Source organism: Phalacrocorax aristotelis, chromosome 3 (genome assembly GCF_949628215.1).
Source record: "Phalacrocorax aristotelis chromosome 3, bGulAri2.1, whole genome shotgun sequence".
Classification (NCBI taxonomy): Eukaryota; Metazoa; Chordata; class Aves; order Suliformes; family Phalacrocoracidae; genus Phalacrocorax; species Phalacrocorax aristotelis.
In genome coordinates this window covers 97,623,135-97,643,016 of record NC_134278.1, presented here as the reverse complement: position 1 = coordinate 97,643,016, position 19,882 = coordinate 97,623,135, and the positions used below count along the sequence as shown (strand labels likewise).

The 19,882-nt window shown below is 37.9% G+C and overlaps 1 protein-coding gene across 28 annotated transcripts in view; it reads right to left on the bottom strand.

Annotated features, from left to right (window-relative positions):
* NRXN1 (neurexin 1) overlaps positions 1-19,882 on the bottom strand; it is a 726,997-nt gene that overhangs the window by 4,165 nt on the left and 702,950 nt on the right. For 19 of the 28 annotated variants that reach the window (XM_075088626.1, XM_075088629.1, XM_075088611.1 and 16 more), the window contains one exon: positions 16,957-17,044. In XM_075088626.1, coding sequence (XP_074944727.1) covers positions 16,957-17,044 — 88 coding nt within the window. The remainder of the gene's footprint in view (positions 1-16,956; positions 17,045-19,882) is intronic. The other 9 variants (XM_075088628.1, XM_075088633.1, XM_075088614.1 and 6 more) reach the window with 1 other exon arrangement.

Sequence of the window (19,882 nt, the reverse complement as noted above, 5' to 3'; positions counted from 1 at the left end):
AACACTTTATGACCAGAATAAAACTCTCAAACTGCACAGAGCAAGGGCTCAGCCTTCTAAAAACCCACCTTTCAGGCCAGACTCTGGTCTTTTCAGTTGTGATATGAACTGAACTGACCTATGTCTTCAGACTGTAAAGTCTTCTCGATAGGAACTATTGTGTGGTCTGGCACATTTTATCCCCTTGCACAGCCATGTGGAATGAAAGCCTAATTCCAGGAGGAATTTCTAGGTTAAATGCTCACAGCAGACACAATGCTTATGCATTTCCCATTATCTCCTTTCTTCACTGCATTTTGCAGAAGGAGAGGCAGATCTTTGTACAGAATTGCTTTAAGTGGCAATAGCTGAGACAGATCTTCTTCTGTAACTTAGCAAGTGTCGTGGACAAAAATGAAGTGACCTGGGTCTATGCAATATTCCTCTAATTATACCAGCATTTCCAAGCTCCGGAGAGGCTGTGTACCCTCAGCACTGCCAGCCTCAGCTGAGCTCAGGAGCAAGAAAAGAGGAGTGAGTGAACCAGGGTTTCCCACTGAGCAGTGCAGAACACTTATTAAGCATCCAGGCTGGCTTATAGAAACCACATTTTAAATCATTATGCATGGCTAAAAATGCAGTCAGTAAAGTGTAAGTGTTAACTAAAAGTATTATTAAACACTACTTTTACAATATATTCATAATGTTAGCTTTATCAGGCCTTGCCTACAACTAGCATTTCATTTAAGTGTATTATAGAAGTGTCTTGCTCGAGGTGCCCGAAAGCACACCATGCCCCAGCCACTCTTTTTTGCGCTGTAAAGACATAATCAGAAGATGATGATTTTAAGGATGATACATTAAAGGCCTCTCAGACTATCAATGCTGGTCGAAAAATTGCGAAAGGTTTGGACAACCAGAATTAAAAGCAGCCATGAGCTACAGACACCTATAATTGGCCTATGAATAATAAAACACAGCAAAAAACCCACAAACCCCCAAAAGAACTAAGTTCCCCCCCACCCTGGTATTACTCATCATTTATTTATTGGTGATTTGTGTTCTTACTGTTGAAGCACCACTTCCTGGCAGTTATCCCACATAGGTTTAAAGAAGGTGACATTTTATTTGGCTCAAAGAACAGAGGCAGCACAGTAAGACTCAAGAAAACTGTAATTTTGTGTCAAATACTATTTTAACTTCTTTTTTTTTGCCTCTAAAAACTCTTAGTTGTTATGAGTTGGTAGAATTGGTATTTTCTATGACTTCACAAGAGATCTTGAAGTTTTGCTCCAGAAGGCTTTAAGATTTATTCTCATTTCAGGATAGATGCTACCCTAGTAAGAAATGCACTCTGTCTCAAGGTAGTTGGTGACTGTTTTAGATGCTGTTTCTGCATTGTAGCTATTGTAGAAAATGGAAATTCTTTTACACATAGGGTGTCAATTATTGTTTTACAAGAGACAATGCATTGTTGCAGAATAAAGACTCCTGAGCATTTCCATAGTGAATGAAAATGAGACAAAGTGTTATCTTACTGTATATGATTTCAGGAAATTAATTTCTGTCTGAGAAATAATAGAAGCAACTGAATAAACTCTGTCAATACCTGATGGAACAACAGCTGCTTTTTCTTTTTAAAATACAGACATTTGGGCCAAATGCCATCAACTTTACAATTAATGTCTACTAAATGACACTTAACTGCTTGCTCAGAGGAAAACAGTCTTTTAACACTGCAAACTAAAAAAACATATAAGGAATATTTTTCAACGTTACCTTAACTCCTGCCTTTCACCTGATAGCATCCTTTTATTTTTAAGAATGTTTTCACATTTATCTCATTTATCCCATCTGTCTGAGGAATATTCCACCACTACATTAATGATATTTAAGCCTACAACATTTTCAAAGCATCTGTTGTTACATTTGTTTGGACTTCTGTAAAAGGAGCAGTTCAGCAAGGGAAATGACTTCTTGCTATTTTTCTTCCGTTTACATTAAAATATGCTTTCAACCTGGCAGGGCCTCTCAAGACAAATGAAGGAGGAGGAAATCAGAGGAAAGTTTTACAAAGCACATGGCTTGTGAGCATTTTAGGTAGGAAAGGCTAATGACACACATGCAAGAGCAAGTGTCCTATTCTAAGATAGGGAGAAGGCCAGACTACACTTCTTCTGAAACCCATAACATTGCTGAAACAGCTGCCTTCTATTTAGGTAGGACCTTTATTTGACTCAGACTGGAGTACCCAAGGGGAATTCACCTGGATTTTTTTTCCCCTACAAGACAGGAATTATTGCAAGGGACAACAAATGACCTCAGTGGAGTGCAAGTGAAGATTGTAAGGTTACAGAAATCTTGCTCTTTTCTTCCCAAGCCTTTGAGAAACATGATGCACATTATCTTCCCAGCATCTTGGTAGATGAACCAGGCAGAGTCACTGACTCCTGGCACAGTGGCAGAGGTATGTCTACTGGTAACCTAGTCTGCTCTCTGGTTGCAGTCTCTCTTAGCGTCCGCAGCATAAAAAGACACTAACTTCATCCCAGATTTACAATAAGAATTGTAAATGAGAAGCTAAACACCTTATAGGTGAATGTTAAGATTAAATGTCATTAAAAAGAACCCAGTTTTTAAGAATAAAAAATGCTGAAACAATCTATAATACGTTGAGGATGGTTTGATTACGAACAAGAGAAAATCATAAAGACTGTGATTATGCTCAGATCACGCTATAACAGTGAGAGAAAATAAAAGTCATCTTGTGGTACAATGATCCCCTTTAAAAACAACTTCTCTGATGCACACTTCCTCTCAACAGCATACAACCAGTCTTTTTGGATTGCCTTAAAGACCAGCTTAGAATAAACTGATTTTTAAAAGCCTCTTCTACCACTTCTGAAAAACTTTGCATGAAATAATAGCAGTTGAGCACAGTTTTACATTGTGTAATAATGGATTAGTAGAAAGTTATTATTCTTGACTGTATTTCTAAGTGGTTTAAAATTTAAAGAGAAAAATTTGACTATTTTCAGTGCCCAGTTTTCATTAATACTCTGAAAAGAAAATTGGAATTGCAGGCTCACATGGTGTTTGTGAATTGAAATTAGCAGACTTAAAAACAAAACAAAAAACCCAACAAAAGGACCCCAAACCTGTTTTCTTTACATTTATGCCTTCCCACAAACTGTGAATAGAAAATCACTCACAAGACAAGAATGTTTAACTACTGCATTTGCAATGAGGCATGAAGGCAATTATTTACAGGACACATACTAATTTTCACTCTGTGTGCTATTATTGTAGACCTGTTTGTGGTCGACTTTCTGTAGCATTGTTGGATTCTGGTGAACTGGTTTCTGAGCTCACTGCAATTTCAACGTCTCATTACAATGAATATATGTGAAAAACAAATCTCAGCACTTCCTCTGCTGAACCAGTGGGATATATGCAGCCCAGCTGCAAAACCAGGATGACGATCTGCTGTAAACTCGTGCAAGAGGCTCAGCTCAAACCCATCCTGGTCTGAATACAGGGTTATCTCAGCCTGCTCCCTACTGAGCTTCAAGTGGCTCCCAAGGGGAGGCAAGAACTGGCTCCCCAGGGGATGCCCATCAATGACTGAGCTGTCATTGGAGGGAAAGAGTATGAGGTGGTTCCACACGTGGCTGCTATAGCTCAGCGACAAACTTTCATCAGACTTTGAACAGTCTACATCCAAAGCCATGACCTAATCCACATGTGAGAGGTACCACAAAACTAGGTGTGTTGCCAAACACTCACTCTACACTCCTTGATCGTAATGGCATCATGATTCAAAGAGAACAGGAGCCGAGACCTGCACACACAACAGACTGATATGGTGAAGAGGTGTGGTCCTTGTAAGCAGAGTAGCTACATTTGCCACCTCAAACTCATGCCATTGCTCTTGTTCAAAGAAATCTGTCAGATGCTTGCTGAGCTTGAGGAAACAAGACAATAACCTATTTTCAGATGCGCTTAAGAGAAAATTATTAAGGTAGCTATTCTCCTTTCTGGTGCACAAACCCAGGTGCTTTACTTCCTATAAATCAAAATCTTGAAGGTTCTCTGAAGGAAAGATATAATGCATTAAAATACCTCTAAAGTGACGTTAACTAAGTTAGATAGTCATAAAAATAGTCTAGCAGTGAAACACTATTACAGCTAAAAAGGTTATTTTTCTAAGAAGCAAAACATTGTCTCTGCACAGGATACAGTATTTATTTCCAAGTGCAATGATTTGCCATAAATTGACTTAAAATCATTTACAAATCCTACCAACTCCTTAGGACTGCAGGTTTTGCAAGTAACACTTTTTTTTCCTGTGGTTGAGAGGAGGGAGGGTTGTCTCAGTCTTTAAATGCCAACATAAGTCTAAACGGAGATAGGTTAGTCGGTAGCACAGTACCAATTGATAGAGCATACCAAATCAATAGGTTTTATAAGTTAATATGCTCTGCAGAGCTGAGGGGAACATTTCACACAGTTTAATAAGAAGCTTTTGTGAAAAAAACTTCCACAAAACTAAATTTATTTTTAGCCAAAACGGAAAATGTAAACCAATATATCGCTTACTGTTTTTACCCTGTGCTCTTACTTTCTTTGTTAGTAGATTTTAACAATATCAGATGTCTTGCTCCTCTTTTAATATTCCTCCTCTCCCAGTATGGATCCTTTCTCCTTTTACGAGTTTGGCTGTCAGTCCTACCTCTCCTCACTTCTACATTTGTCATTCACCTTTGTACCTCTGCTTCTTCCTTTTCTAAATTGAATAATTTATCCCATCTTTGTGTGTGCTCTGGGAAATCTTTGGTAATTTGTTACTTTGCTCCAGAAATTTTCACTGATCAGCAGAGTCAGCAGGTGGTCTAGATTTTAAACTGAAGTATTCCTAAATGGGAAAAAAATTAAATTTTTTTGCAAATAAGTTAACATAAGAAAGACAAAAACCCCAAAATTACAGTACTGATAGCGTGTTTTCAAGCTAGAGCTAATTGTGGGGAACCAGTTCAGACAGCTAAACCAGTGCCTTTTCCTCAGTTAGTTGCTGCAGCTCTAGCTCCCTGAAGATTCAGATGAACACCAGTGTTACAGCAAGAAAAGGGCTGGGACACTGGAAAGATAAATTTTTGGTGGAAGTTAACTTTAAGATTGGCTTCATCATACCAAAACTTACAGTGTTAGCCACAGTGACAGTTGGGCCCCGCTGAACTTAGCGAAACCTTTGCCATGGAGCTTTGCAGGGCCAAGGTTTGATTGCTTGTTATTTTTGTCATTAACTTCTCATTAAAGAAAAAGGCAAAAAAACCCCAAAACTCCAAACACAAGACATGTAATCTAGGAACCAGTTTTCTGCAAGGGAGCACCAAAATGTAGTTGTAAAGACTGAGGAATTTGATGGCTTGGCCTGCAGAGCAAGGAATGATTCTTGCTCATGAAATGAGCTGGAGGTGCAGACACCCACATTCATCTTTGCAACCGTGGGTGATTCCCTGACTGTCTTCCTTCACTAATCAGCTACTACATGAAGAGATAAATGTCTGTGCCACAAACATTATGTATATGGCTTGAATGTTGGAGCTGAAAGCGCACTGCATTGAATTTGCTTTAAATGCTGTCATCAAATCAGATCCATAACTGACAAAGTTGATAATGTGCCTGTGAAAAGAAGGGGCCAGGCTTTCAAGACATCCAGGAATATACATGCACACACACTGGAAACACGACCGCTACAAATACCAAGCTACACCCGCTAAATAAAGGCTCAGATACAACTTGCAGATATAGCTATGCTTGTTCAGCCTGAATCGTATAACTGCCAAGACCGTGTGTGCTTCTCTGGGGTTGGGAAGAGAAAGATAAATAGACTTCAGGATTGATATAAATTACACTTGATGTAACTAATGTTCTTCTCCTCCTAATAAAATTATTAAAATTAGTAAGACCACCTTGTTTTTCTTTGCTTCTCTCATCGTACTCTATAAAACAATACTGGTGTCTCTGATGTTAGCACAAGGAAAAAGATTGACTTATCTATAAAGCTTTGGCTTATTTCAGAATATGATTCTCATGTTCTTGCTGCTTTCATCTTTCCTTTCATTTACCCCTTTTCCATACTTATTAAAGGGTATGTTCACAACAGGTGCTGTATCTAGATCAGAATGTACTGTTTAAGGCTGCTTACATTTAAACTGTCAAAGTCCCAAATCTAGACCACAGCACTTAACCTCAGGAGAAGTGCTGGTTTTGAACCCTATGGTCCAGAATAGCATGTCAACACAGCAGAACAAGGTTTTGTTCAGGTCTTTATATAGTTAGAAGGAGATAGCCTAAGGTTAGACTATTTCAGGTACATGCATCCTCATTACAGGTTACTTTTGCCTTGAATTTTTCCTGCTTCCATTTACGAGCAATATCCTTAGAGAATACCTAGTCCTCAAACTTGTCAGCATTCACCTGCCACTTTGCAGGCTGTCAAATCACTAGTCACACGATAAAACACTTCAATGTTTCCACAGAGGATTAAGTGAGGTGTTAGCAAGTAGCTGAAAATTAGCAGCAGTCCTACTACTAGGTATGCAAAAGATAATGAATAGTCACACTGGTACTGATCGCTAGAAAACACCAGCAAAAAGTTCACCATTTGCCCTTATCTCCTTTGTCTGGCAGTGGGGCAAGCAACCCTGTTCCCTGCCAGCAGTCTGTTAACATGGTAATTAGTTGATAAGCTGCAGTTTATCAAGGTAGTACACCGACTACTTTGTAACACCATATTAATTGAATTTATCAGGTATTGCAAATGGTTAGAAGCACAATGGTTTTCTTACACACCTGTAATTCCCTTGTTTGAATGCAGAAAAGCTGAGCTGCAAAAGAGCCCTGGAATAAACAGTGTCCTGTGTCATTTAACTTGGAGAGGTAAAGCACTGGCCTCTGCCCTGTGTCCTTGTCATGGTTTAACCCCAGCCAGCAACCAAGCACTCCACAGCTGCTCACTCACTACCCCCCAGTGGGATGGGGGAGACAATCAGAAGGGTAAAAGTGAGAAAACTCATGGTTTGAGATTAAGACAGTTGACTAGGGAAAGCAAAAGCCACGCACACAAGAAAAGCAAAACAAGGAATTAATTCATTGCTTCCCATGGGCAGGCAGGTGTTCAGCCACCTCTAGGAAACCAGCACTCCATCAAGTGTAATGGTTACTTGGGAAGATAACCACCATCACTCTGAATGTCCCCCCCTTCCTTTTTCCCCCAGCTTTATATGCTGAGCATGATGTCATATGGTGTGGGATATCGCTTTGGTCAGTTGGGGCCAGCTGTCCTGGCTGTGTCCCCTCCCAGCTAAAAAGCTCCTCGCACCTCCTTGCTGGCAGAGTAAGGAAAGCTGAAGAGCTCTTGACTTAGTATAAACACTGCTTAGCAACAACTAAAACATCAGTGTGTTATCACATTATTTTCATCCTAAATCCAAAACACAGCACTATGCCAGCTGCTAGGAAGAAAATTACCTCTATCCCAGCTGAAACCAGGACAGTCCTGCATGCAGTGCAGGCAGCTTCCCTCTTCCTTAGCAAAGCTGTATTTTCCCTGTGCGCTGGGGTAGCTGCCTCAGATTTCCATCTTTCTGTCTAGTCTTTCCTCCGAATAGTAGCTAAGGTAAAGCAAATTTCCTATAGAACTTTAAGGACCTGGTTTAACATCACATTGTTCGAATGTGGTTCGAAAGAAAGCCTTGGCATAGAAGTTGAGCAATATGATGTTAGTTCAGGCCAGTATTTTGGCTACTAACCTTTCTATACCTTTGCAAAATACTGTCTGTCTTCTGCTACCATGTCCATAAAAAGAAGGATGATAAATAGTCCTGATGAAAAGGGGTTTTATTCCACAAAAAGAGGCAAATTCAATGCATATGTATTACAAAGTGACAAAGAGTAGTTTCTGTATTCTAGTGTCCACAATACAGTATGCAAAAAAACATATGCACTAGATGTAGGAAATGAAACCAGAATAAAGCATAGCTTACGAACACATTGGGCTTGCATTAATCAAGGCACTAGTAGTACATGGTCTAATTTCATACAAACAAGAACTACTAATTTTTTTAAGCCAACAAACTACACCCGATCTGAATTCTACGTGTAAGCTTGATTCAAAGGACCAATTTTTAGGATTATTCACTTTAACTCAGGATTTTAAAGCATATTTCCATGAAAATTAGTGGGACCTTTCCAGCCTCAATCAGCTATTTGCTTCATCCTTGTAAAAGCAAATCCTCTGCCTTTCCAGAATTCCTTATTTAATAAGACAAAAGTCTCACACAAGTCAGCAAATTACTAAACTATTTCTGTAAACCTCAGTTCTGCAGTTACTAATTTACTTATTTTCTGTGTTTTTCAACCAATGTCAGTGTGTGAAATGCACCCATGGAAAATGTTTTGAGACTCCACATAATCTTTATTTGGCTTTATTGAATTGGTTTAATTAAATCTAATATTTACAAAATAACCTGAAATTCTGCTCTCAGGATGCAGATCAGGACAGGCCTGTGCTGGTTTTCTCACACTTTACTTTTGTGTTGTGCTTCTATCCCAAATTGGAAAGATCACACTTCAGAAGACAAAACAGATTACTCCCTGCAGGAGTTCAGAAAACTTCACCTGGCTTGATCAGCGTGGGAGGGAGGGAGGGAAGGGAGGAAGGAAGGAACGAAGATTATTAGTATCTAAATAAATGATATAGTTTATCTGTTGAAATATACATTAAAAATCCTTCATGATAGTTCAAAAAGATATATATCTATCTCTTATATACAATATATATATAGATATGGCATTTTACACCCTGTTCTTCAATTAAGTGTTTCTCTAATCCCAGATTAAAAAGACCTTTTTTGAAAATGGTAGAAACATCTCATAGTAAAGGATGTCAGAGCACACACATCTCTATTTCTGTGGCTAACAACTAAGAATCACAAAAGATTTAGAACTGCCTAGAACCTATTTTCACTTATTAGGGATACATGCACAGAAACTGGCACTTAATTAATTGTAGTATTGAAAGTCTTGAATACCAGTCTTGAAAATCAGGACTGATTTGTTTAAGAGAGCATGGTCATAGAGCCAATTTTATTTTTTTGTGTCTGACAAAGCCACTGCATTAACAGTCAATTAATTCTTTAAGGTCTATTTAATACCTTATTCAGTAATTTTGTACTTGTTATATTTATTTCTTTTTTTTTCTTCGGAGTCATTCTGGACATATCTCACTCTCCGTTTAATGCTGGAATGGTCTGTAATGCAGGTTCTTTATCTGGGCGTAGCAAAAAGTACAGGTCAAGCAACTGCTTATATGCTAGCAACAGTGTTTCCTGCAAATCTTTCTAGGGAAAGTCAGGAAGGTGAAGGTAAGCCCTGAAGAGTGTATGTATATACTTGCGGGGAGGGAGAGAGAAAACAAGAGAGAATTAATATTAAATGGATTGTGAGGCAAGTCACCTTCCCCAAATAGCCTCAACAATGTAACAAGACCATATTCCTCCACCTCGGCATGTGCTGAATGAGAGTAGATTTCTGTTCTCCTCCAACCCTGTCCACAGAACTGTGGCCCTTACTCTAACCTGCTCTCCCTTCACTACTTCTCACTCACATTATCTCATGCAGGGATTGCACACTTGCCTCTGGTTGACTAACATATCACTTCTACACCTGAATAAAAGGACACTATATTCACGGACATTTTGTTGTCCATGATCCAGACAAGCATTGAAAAATCTAGGGATTTCCACCTAAGTCAGTGGGGATGGCGCAAATCATCCACATGCGTTTGTGAATGAGTGATGTGGAGTGCCTCGTTTGCTTCTCTGCATTCACACCCCAGCCCCGGTATCATGGCAGGATCATGTGCTTCAGCTTTGCCTGTAAATACCTTCAGAACTGAGTCACAAGTGGTGTTTTACATCTTTGAAAGAAAGAAAAATAACAGAGCCTTCTTTCATGGGCCACCCCTTCAGGAGCATTGAGTAATGTGCCCATTTTTCTTGAATTATTGTTTATAAAATGATTAAATTTCTTCAAACCACTAGTAGTAATCCTGTCTGGTTTTGTCTATACTGTGGAGATGTCTAACTCCAAACCACTGAACACAGCAGTACTAGTAATTGTCACTTGATAAACATCTCTGAGCTGTCTCTTCATGTTTCCTGCATATGTCTAAAGCATGAGGTAGAGCTTTAGGTACTTCCATACAAATAATAACTCCAGTATTTACATCATTAAGATTAGCCATTCTTATACACATTATAGAAGTGAGAACATCCAACTTTAGCAAGAATATGAGTGGAATTTGAATGCACCCTCAAAGTTCACACACAAGGAAATCCGCTCATCATTTACACACCTTCTGGTCTTGTGCAAGTTGAGTGCTTTGTATGATTTATACCAACCTGATGTTGATATTTCTTACCAGTCCTAGAGCATAGTGAGCTGCTGATTACATTGATAAAAACCCATTATGCTCAGGAAAAAAGCCAGCTCCCCAGTTTCTACCCATATTCTGCCTTCTGATATGTTCAAATCACTCTAACTGCAATTAATATATGCTAGAAAGCATTAGCCTGTGCTGTCTCTAGGCTATGTATTAAACCTCTCTTTGAATTACATATGTTTGGCAAGGAGTATCTACTTAATTGCTCACATTTAAAAGGCATGTTTAGCTAACAATAGCTGCATTTTGTCTTAAAGTGTGCTTAAAAAATAAACTTCAAAATCATTTCATGTTGGTCACAAACCCCCTGTACCAGTTGAGGTTATGCAAAGAAAGGATGTGTAAGAGTGTGAACACCACCACTACCACCAAAATTACATAGAATGCATTTGAGGAGTCAGAATTCTCAAAACTATTGAAAAATTATTTGTTAGAGTGAAAGCAAACCCTTCCTTTCAGCACATGCTATTGTTTTCAGCTGCTCCCAACACTGGGAATGTAGGAAAATCCTTAGGACTGGCTGGAAAGCTAAAATTCTACTCAATATTCCCATGTTTCAATGATGTGTCTGGCAAAGAGTAGAGATGAGTGTTGGTACAATGGATCAATCACCATTTTTAGCCTCATTTTCTTAGATAATTTATGAAAAAATTCTTTTTGGTCAAATTCAAATGAGAAATGCCACATTTGTGACTCTCAGTGACAGACACTAAGAGCTCAGTCTATTGACAAAGAAGTGGTTCCGTTCGCAATAAAATCATTTGGAAAAATGCAACATTTGCTTTCTGATGCTTTGGGGGGCTTAATGACTTATAAAAAAATTAAATAACCTTAACAACTATTTTACCTTCAGTTATAGGGTAATTAATCTGTATCTGAAGCCCCTCAGTTCCTTTATGTATCAAGATGGTAAGTGGTAACATTTGGAAAGTTTGTACATAAAGCATAATTTCCACCCTGTAGTAGCTCATACAGACACATCTATATGTATTTCAGCTAAGAATTTTAAAGGGCTGATTCAAGGCAACCCAGCAATCTTTCTAGTACTGGAAATGCATACAGAACTACAGGATAATTGGACTGAGGCACAAATATTCCCTTTATGTCTTGAGCCATAATGAACACAGTAGCCCTGTGAACTAACTGTAATTTTATTTTTCTTTGTTTCAGCTCCTTGCACAATGAATTCCATGAAGTGCATTAAATAGGGCACTTGCAGTGATGTATAAATTATAGGAGTCACTTCACCTCCTACTGCAATGCTACCTTGCCGCCAGATGCACCAGGAATACAGTGCAATAATTTGTGACAGGAAAAGAAGAGCAAAATTTCTAATAACGAGCCTAAGTCATTCTCAGTCCTTATTTCACAGCTCTGCCCATTAGAAAAATACGCATCAGTTCTGGGACCAAAACTAAACCATCACACAGCGCTTGAGAACGTATGGTTTCTAGCCATCTCCATCCATCCAATACATGTTATCACACAGCAGGGGACGTACATATGCAGGAAGGAGTTTGCATGCAAAGCCCCATACTGTTTTGCTCACAGGTCAAAGCTTTCCCCAAAGCAGTGACTGAACAGTAAAAGTCATCTTAAGTAGTGGCTTGTTTGCTCTCTCTCGGCTATACTGATGCTTTGGAGATTTCTGACTATTGCCAGCTGTTTTCTGCAATGCAATAAGCCTGACCAAGATGTAGGAAAGATCCACACATGCTCAAAGATCAGTCCATAAGTATCTATGCTATTATTGGTCCTTCCTTAATGATGTAGAAAAATAACCGATCCTATTTCTCCCTCAGAACCAAGAATCAGGGCTAAGAAAGGTATACTTCACTGAACTCTGTCCTGAATAGTCTTGTCCTATTTACCTACAGAACAAGAACAGGACAAGATCTGATACCAATCAAACACTGTCCTGAAAAGTGGAACCCAAGAGCTGCCAGACAAATGCTGATCAAGAGATGATGAAGTATTTTATTTGGCTGCAACGTGTAAGCTTCTGTTGGTAGAAAGACACTTGTTTGAACCTGAGAAAACCTTGTTTCTACAAGGCCATTTTTTCATTTTGAAGGTTGTCTTCTCTTAAAACTTCCAAGACCAGCGAATACCATATATTCTGGCTTTAAGACTGCCCAAACCTCTATCCATCCCATTTCTGCTGGGGCCAACAAGAGAGGTTTTGTACCTAATTTCTAACTTAAACCTTTGTCAAGTTCCAGGTTTTAGACGGATTTAACTATAATTTGCAGAAAAAGAACTGTTTGTGTGTATGCTAAAATACGTAAGGCTTTTTTCCTAGTCTAGGTTTCCCTGCCGTTAAGCTCAATGATTTCACTTCATTTGACCCAGTTTGGACCTCTCTGCATTTTGGAAATTTTGGAATATTTTAATAGCTACAGAAGTGGCTAGATAATAGCTAACAAATAAAATACCGGCCCAGCGTAACTGGAACAAATAAGCTGTGTAGCACAAATGCTCACTGAAACTCAGCAGAAATCAGGGCTCTGTACAGAGCTCAGGAAAGGCTGGAACAGCAGTCCTGACGTGCGGAATAGCAATTTGTCCACCTGCAGTTTTATAACTCTTCACGTAAAAACAGTAAATCATCCCAGGTCTTTTTTTTTTTTTATAGGTTTCCACTAGCATTTTTCATAACTTGTCAACAAAACAAAAAGGCTTTATTATTTCCTGTATGACATGAAGCTGAGGAGACATAAACTATTATTTCATTATTATTATTATTATCATCATCATCACCATCATAATCACTATTCTTCATGTTGTTATTAGTATTTAGAGTAGGAGAGGTGAATGCGGAGAGAACGTGAAAGCAATATGTGTTGCCTTACTATACAAACATAATGCAAAGAAAATATGTTGACTAAGTTTTGCATGCTAATAAATTTGTTATGACTTCATCCAATTATGGCATATTTAGCAGTTTGTATACCACAATGAAATCTGCAATTATAATTTTTGTGACTTTATGTTCCAGACAAGTTGATGGGATTGCTGCTTAGCAGCTCCTAATCTGGTCTACGTTTTTATGTCCCACATGAAATTTGTTGCAAATTGCATCTTTCCATTTATTATTTAGAAGACAAGTGCACAGAAAGCAAAGCTGGTGGTGGCAGACCGACACTTCTTAGCCACTACAAACAGCAACAAATTTATCCTAGAAAAGAAGCCCTATTTTAAGGATAGAGCTTGCTAATGAGTAAAATCTAGCTAATCAGTAGTTTCTATGATATATGGGTTTACCATGTTCAAACTGTTTGTTGAATGGACTCTCATTCTGAGCTGAGAACTTTGGTTAGAAATCAGCATATTATGGGCAATGATCATGTAAACACACATTTATGGCTCTGTCAATAAAACTGAATGGGCTGTGGCCATCCTTTAAACGTATTCTTGATAGAAAACTGTCGCCCTGATAGCTCTGAGTGTGCTGCCTCGTCTTTTGTGCTGGGGTGGATCCCTTTGCTGACTCACCATTAGGCAGCAAAAGAAGAAACCTAATGGGATCTCAGGTTATGGCCTCTGAAGTGAAAACATAAAATTTTCCTAATCATCCTATTTTCTGCCTCCAGGAAGTATCTGTTAGGAAACATACGCTTCACCAGCATTCATGAGGATGTTAAGGAGTGGCTATGGAGAAGTAACTCTGGTTTGTGAAAACAGTTAAGGGGAAAAAGTTGAACTGGGCCACAGGACTAATTTAAATGGAGGGACAAATCCTTTTGTATCTTCTATCCCAAATGAAAATTAAAAAAAATTTAATCTGTCACTGTCAACAATATTATGCTTTTCTCCCTTAAGTTCCAGCCTGCTGTTAGGAGTAGCTCAAATCCACATGGAGGCTGCAGTATTACCAAGATGGACTAGTGCCTACAGGACAATTCATGAAGAAAGCCTCAAACTAAAACAGCTTATAGAGAGACAGATATACTAGAAGTTATGACTCCAGTAACCCCTTTGGTTCATGTTGTTTCAAATATGAGAAAAGGACAAGGCCAATGAAGAGGGAGGCAAATTAATAGCTTTTAAGAGTTGAGAATGGAAGGACGAGTGACATTTTGATGTGAAGAATGACAGATGAAATGATCCAGTCAATTGGGATTATGGAGAACATAGATTCTGTACCAATCCACACTTTTTTCAAAAAGCAGTAGCAGTTGGGATCCAAGAAAAAGAAACCCACTAAAACCATTCTCAAATAAATAAAAATGAGAAGTGGAGCTGGGTGAAGAACGATAAGCTAAAATAGGAAAGCTAAACACCGGGATGTAGAGCTAATAGCAAGGTTTTGCAGGAAGATTAATATTCACATTCCCCTTCTGGACCACAGTTTGGACAGAAATTATAACCTGCCAGCAAGCTTCATTTCACCCCTCCCATACCTGCACCCATCAGCTAAATGACTGTGCTTGGCTCCAGGACTACCAAGCATTGCAGCCCCAGATCAGAAGTTCAAAACAACCCCAGAGAATAATGATTCTGAAATTTCATTGGCTTTCAGCAAACTGTAAGGCTGAGGTAATACAAATGCATTTCTAATACAACAGCTGCACTCAAAGAGGATTTGGGAAATTTTTTAGTGGTTGGTAACTAACGTATTATTTTACATTTACTTTATTAAAAAATCTAAAAATTATTAAAAATTTTTATATTTACAGTAGATAAATGTAAATTTCTCTATTGAAGAGCACTGCCTGAGTTAACTGAAGCAAGGAAGCAATTAGTATGGATGAGTTCAGAGCCATTTGAGCTACTGCATTGACTCGTACTGGACAGGAGATAGTCTTGTTAAACTCAAGAATCTGACAATAAGAAGGAAAGAGGAGAAAAAAAATTCCCGGAAATTAATTTTCAAATTGTCAACAAATGAATTCTCATCACAATTCCCAAATATCTTCACGATGTCTGGGACTTCTGAAAGTGAAATATCTTCCTGAGAGAGGTAAGAACGTGTAAGGCAGGTGTACCTGTTGCTACTCTGTTTAAGAATGGCCATTCCACCTCATGGCATTTTGAGAAACACTCTGAAATCCTTTTACTGCGAAGCAAAAGAAACCTACCCTAAAGTATTCTCATCAAATCTATAAATATCTTGATTCCTGGAAGAGCTCAAATGCCACCCTGCAGGTCTATCAAACAGTGAAACAAGTCATAAATGTCTCTGCCTTTACTGAAATTTAAATAAATAATTTTTACATGTGGGTATTAGGTTATGTGACTTCAAGAAGGAACCATGCCTCTGCATTTGAAGCAAAATTTGATTTGTCTTAAGGCTATGTAGACATTTCCCCTGCGCCAGATTTCAGTGCTCTACTAAGATGGATCTCAGCTGTGATTTGCATTAATGTACGAGACTCAAATTTTATTGATTTTTATTTGAATTAAATATGTTACTGCACAACAAATTAATCTTAATTTTTTTACTAGTATTATAGCAGGTATGGAAGCTTACCAAATTACCTAAAACAACTGCCAGTAAGCATGCTACCGAATATCACAGAATTCGAGTGAATAAGAAAAACTGAGCTATATATGGTACCACAAGCTGTTCACTAGGAAAAGGTAAAAGCTAACCCAAGCCAAGAAAGAAAGAAAGCAAGCAGGAGTAATTCATTTGTCATCTGGGATTTTTTTTAAATGTTGTAGAGTAGCATAAATCTTCAGATTGCTATTATGAAGTTTTGTATTCCTGTCACATCTGTGATAAACATTTGGACTTTTAGAGAAGGTATGTAGTATTAATCGAATACAAAGTTAAGTGGGAAATTATATCAGAGAGAAAAATTAGTACCAAATCTCCATTATTCAGGGGGAGTAGGAAAGACATGGCCAAAACACTACAAATGTTTTCTTCCATGGGAAATACCAGGATGTCAAAATTTTTCATTTCTAATGAGAACTGAAACATATACTCTGAATAGTCTTGGCTTGGAAAAAAGCCGTAAACCAATTTGAAATTTGAGACTGTTGTATTCTATGCCTTCAGGTTTTTACCATCCATACAGTATTTCACACCATAAACAGTAATTCAAACTGAATTCTGCTTCTACTACTGACATAATATGACACTTGAGATATGGTACTTTTAACTTATCTGGACAAAATGCTTAAGGCACAAGCAATTACAACACCTTTCTCCTAAATGGAGTTGTCCCTTCCTTATGATGGCAACACAGTTGCAGGGGCCCCAGGACGCCCTTCCCAGTCAGCCTCAGGTCCTCGGTCAACCTATAACCTTTCTCAGATCACAACTATCAATGTGCTCCCACTCGTTGTCTTTGAAAAAGGTATGGCAAACTCTCCCTCTGCACTGACACTGCCATGTGTAGAAAGGCCCCAATTTAACTTCTCCCTGGTATGTAAGAAAGGACTGTCCTGCTAGATGGGACTCTGGGGGAATGAAGCATGCAAATATGAAATAAAAGAAAGTAATAAAAAAGTTGACTAACCTAACCCACCTGAGCTCGGCTCACAGGGATCGATGTCCTCATCATCGCTAGGACATTCAGCCGAGGCCACCAGGATGTCATCTGTGGTCTGCAAAGAAAATAAAAGGCAAATAGATATATTTTAATTGACTGAACATGTTGTAAGATTCTCACTGGCATTTCTTTTATTGCTTGGATTTATGCAAGGCCCAGAGCATTCTAGACTTAACACGTAATGGCACAGTGACACTCTCCAATTCTGTATTAATGGGACTTTGCTTTTCAACTCGCACTTGTCAGAACTGTGTTAGATATCCAGTGCAGGCACTTAAACACTTTAATATTTTTTTTTTGTAATAGGAACAGAAAGTAAAAGGATAAAATATATATATTGGAGCTGCTAGTCTTCCCTCTTTATCTCCAATACCTCTACTGTGATATCGCTGAAAATACTGAGAGCATTAAAAAAAAACAAGTAAAAATATTGAACTGCCTGCAGCTGTTAAAACTATCAGAAATGTAGTGATGTTTTCTCCATTAATTTCACTTGCTTTCTCAGATGTAGAACCAAAAAAAAGCAAAAGAAGTAAACATAACTCTCATTGAGTTGAAAACTATTAAATGAAAAGAAAGTAAATGAAAGAAAACAATAATAAATATATGCAGTGTTAGAAAGTGCCATCCTATTTTCTTAATTAAGTGAAAACATCCTATTTTCTTAAATAAGTATTGCCCAAGTACTGTGCTTAGGTCTGAGGGGCTCCAGAAACACCTGTCCAAAATGAGTTTGGACAGTTCTTTGCATAAAGAAATCAAATAAATCAAGACAAAGGAGATAACCCAAGGGATGTATGATACAACCTGCCATAAAGAAAACAAATGGGGGATTCCTGTCTACTGCTTCTTACAGTGCAAGAACAAGGAGATATTCAATGAAACACTGAGGCAATCAATCTGAACCTGATAAAATGAAATACCTTCTGTTCAAGCCACCTCTGAGAACAGTCATTTAGAAATGTAATAAGAACATCCACAGTTATTAGGGGAAATAATAAGAGGGAAATATAAACTGTCATGATCCTGGTCATTTCTCAAGCAATTACTAATGAGGTTAGGAAGAAGCTTTTCCTATGGGCAAGATGTTTCATAACTGTCCGTTTCAAGCTTCTGTTCACCTCACTGGAGGAAGTACACAGAGAGAATAAGAAGACTACATGATACTGAAACAAGCAGTTAAGGATATAGCAGGCAAAAAGCTATTCTTGGATCCCTGTATGATACCTATGCCAATGAAGAGATTAAAACCCATTTTTGTCAATGTGAAATATTCTTTTTAGGTTTTGTGTGTTTGGTTTTTTTTTTTTTGCATGAGTATAGGAGAGGCACACTACAATACATCAAAATTTTTTATCAGTTCAAGTCTGAATATGTAAGAATTTTATTTCTGTACAGTATGGCCAAAGTCTAACCAATGTTGTTTATCTTTATTCTAACTCAAGTTTTAAAGAGTAGCATATTACAGTAATAGGCTTTTCTTTGTCACACTTCAAGAATATTAATGTACGTATGCTTTCAGCACTTCTGTGAAGTAGAAAAGTGATACAGGAATACATTCATTAATATGTGAGGCATAACAGAAGCCTAGTATAATAATATTATATTTTACAGGTAGAAGACTGAGGCATAAAAGAATGAAGTAACTTACTGAAGGTAACCAAAAGGGCTATAGACAGCAGCTATGTTATGTCACAGTTCAATGCCATAATCACAAAAATTATCTTTCCTTATAGCTGCAAAAATTTATAGCTGGGGTAAACCACCCTGTAAATCTGTAAGGCTGCCAAAATGACCTAGCAGATTTGCAGTGAGAGTTAAAGAACAACAACAAAAAAGTACTCTAGCTGTCCATTCTTTCTGCCATGTAGGAAAACAAGAGTTATAACAAAATCCAGCTGCAAACATCCCTTTGAATTTCTAATGCCCATTTCTTTTCCCCAAAATACAAACATTTAAGCTTGAAAATCAGTATCTTAGTCCCTTTCTGGAAAAGCACCTATGTTTTTCCTAACGTAGAAAGAAAAAATAAACCAGGTAACCAATGAAGCCTGCACATAAAAAGTTAACCCTTTACCATAAAAGCCACAACTGGTGAGTATAAAAAAGTACTAATAGGTATATTAAAAAAAAAAAAAAAAAATCATGCATCTTCCAAACAGTTTCAATTTGGTCAGTGAAACCACAGCCTCATATTTCTCCTTCTGCCCATAACACTGGAGAAGACATTATACGTTTATGACCTGCAGCCAGAATACCGAACACTTACCAGTTGTTCACTGGGGAATCGTACACAAATACCATTAAACGGAGAGCATCACACGCATACATAATAGCCATCGCAAGAAATGATGTTCTGTGAGATCTACTGGCCTAACTGGAATTCTGTTTAAGGGTGCTTTGGTACATGCATGGATGAGTAACCCTTGTAACTTGAGTGAACTGATCAGATAGATTTATAGAACTATTCCAGTGCCTCTGATTATTCTTGATATAGGATAGTGTGGTCAGAGTTTACTTTAAGTAACTCTATTTCTTGAACAGTTTGCAATGCAGTCAAAGTTACCAGAAATTAACTATGCAAAAATCATTCACTTTAAGTATTTTAATGCATGAGAGATACTTTGCTCAGTTACTTATAAGAGGGAGTGTCAAAACTGTCTTTATGAAGTGACACTAATTCCAATCTATGGAAAGAGTATTCACACTTCTACAAGAACAAAGGGATGTTCTTGACTGATAAAAGTGCATGTATATTATGGGTACATAAATGAATATTACCTTAAATAAATGTGAGTATAGCACGTCAAGAAAGACCTCATTAATGTCTCAGGGTATTAAAGGAAATAATGTATGTTTCAAAGTCAATACTAGATATAAAACTAATTTTGTT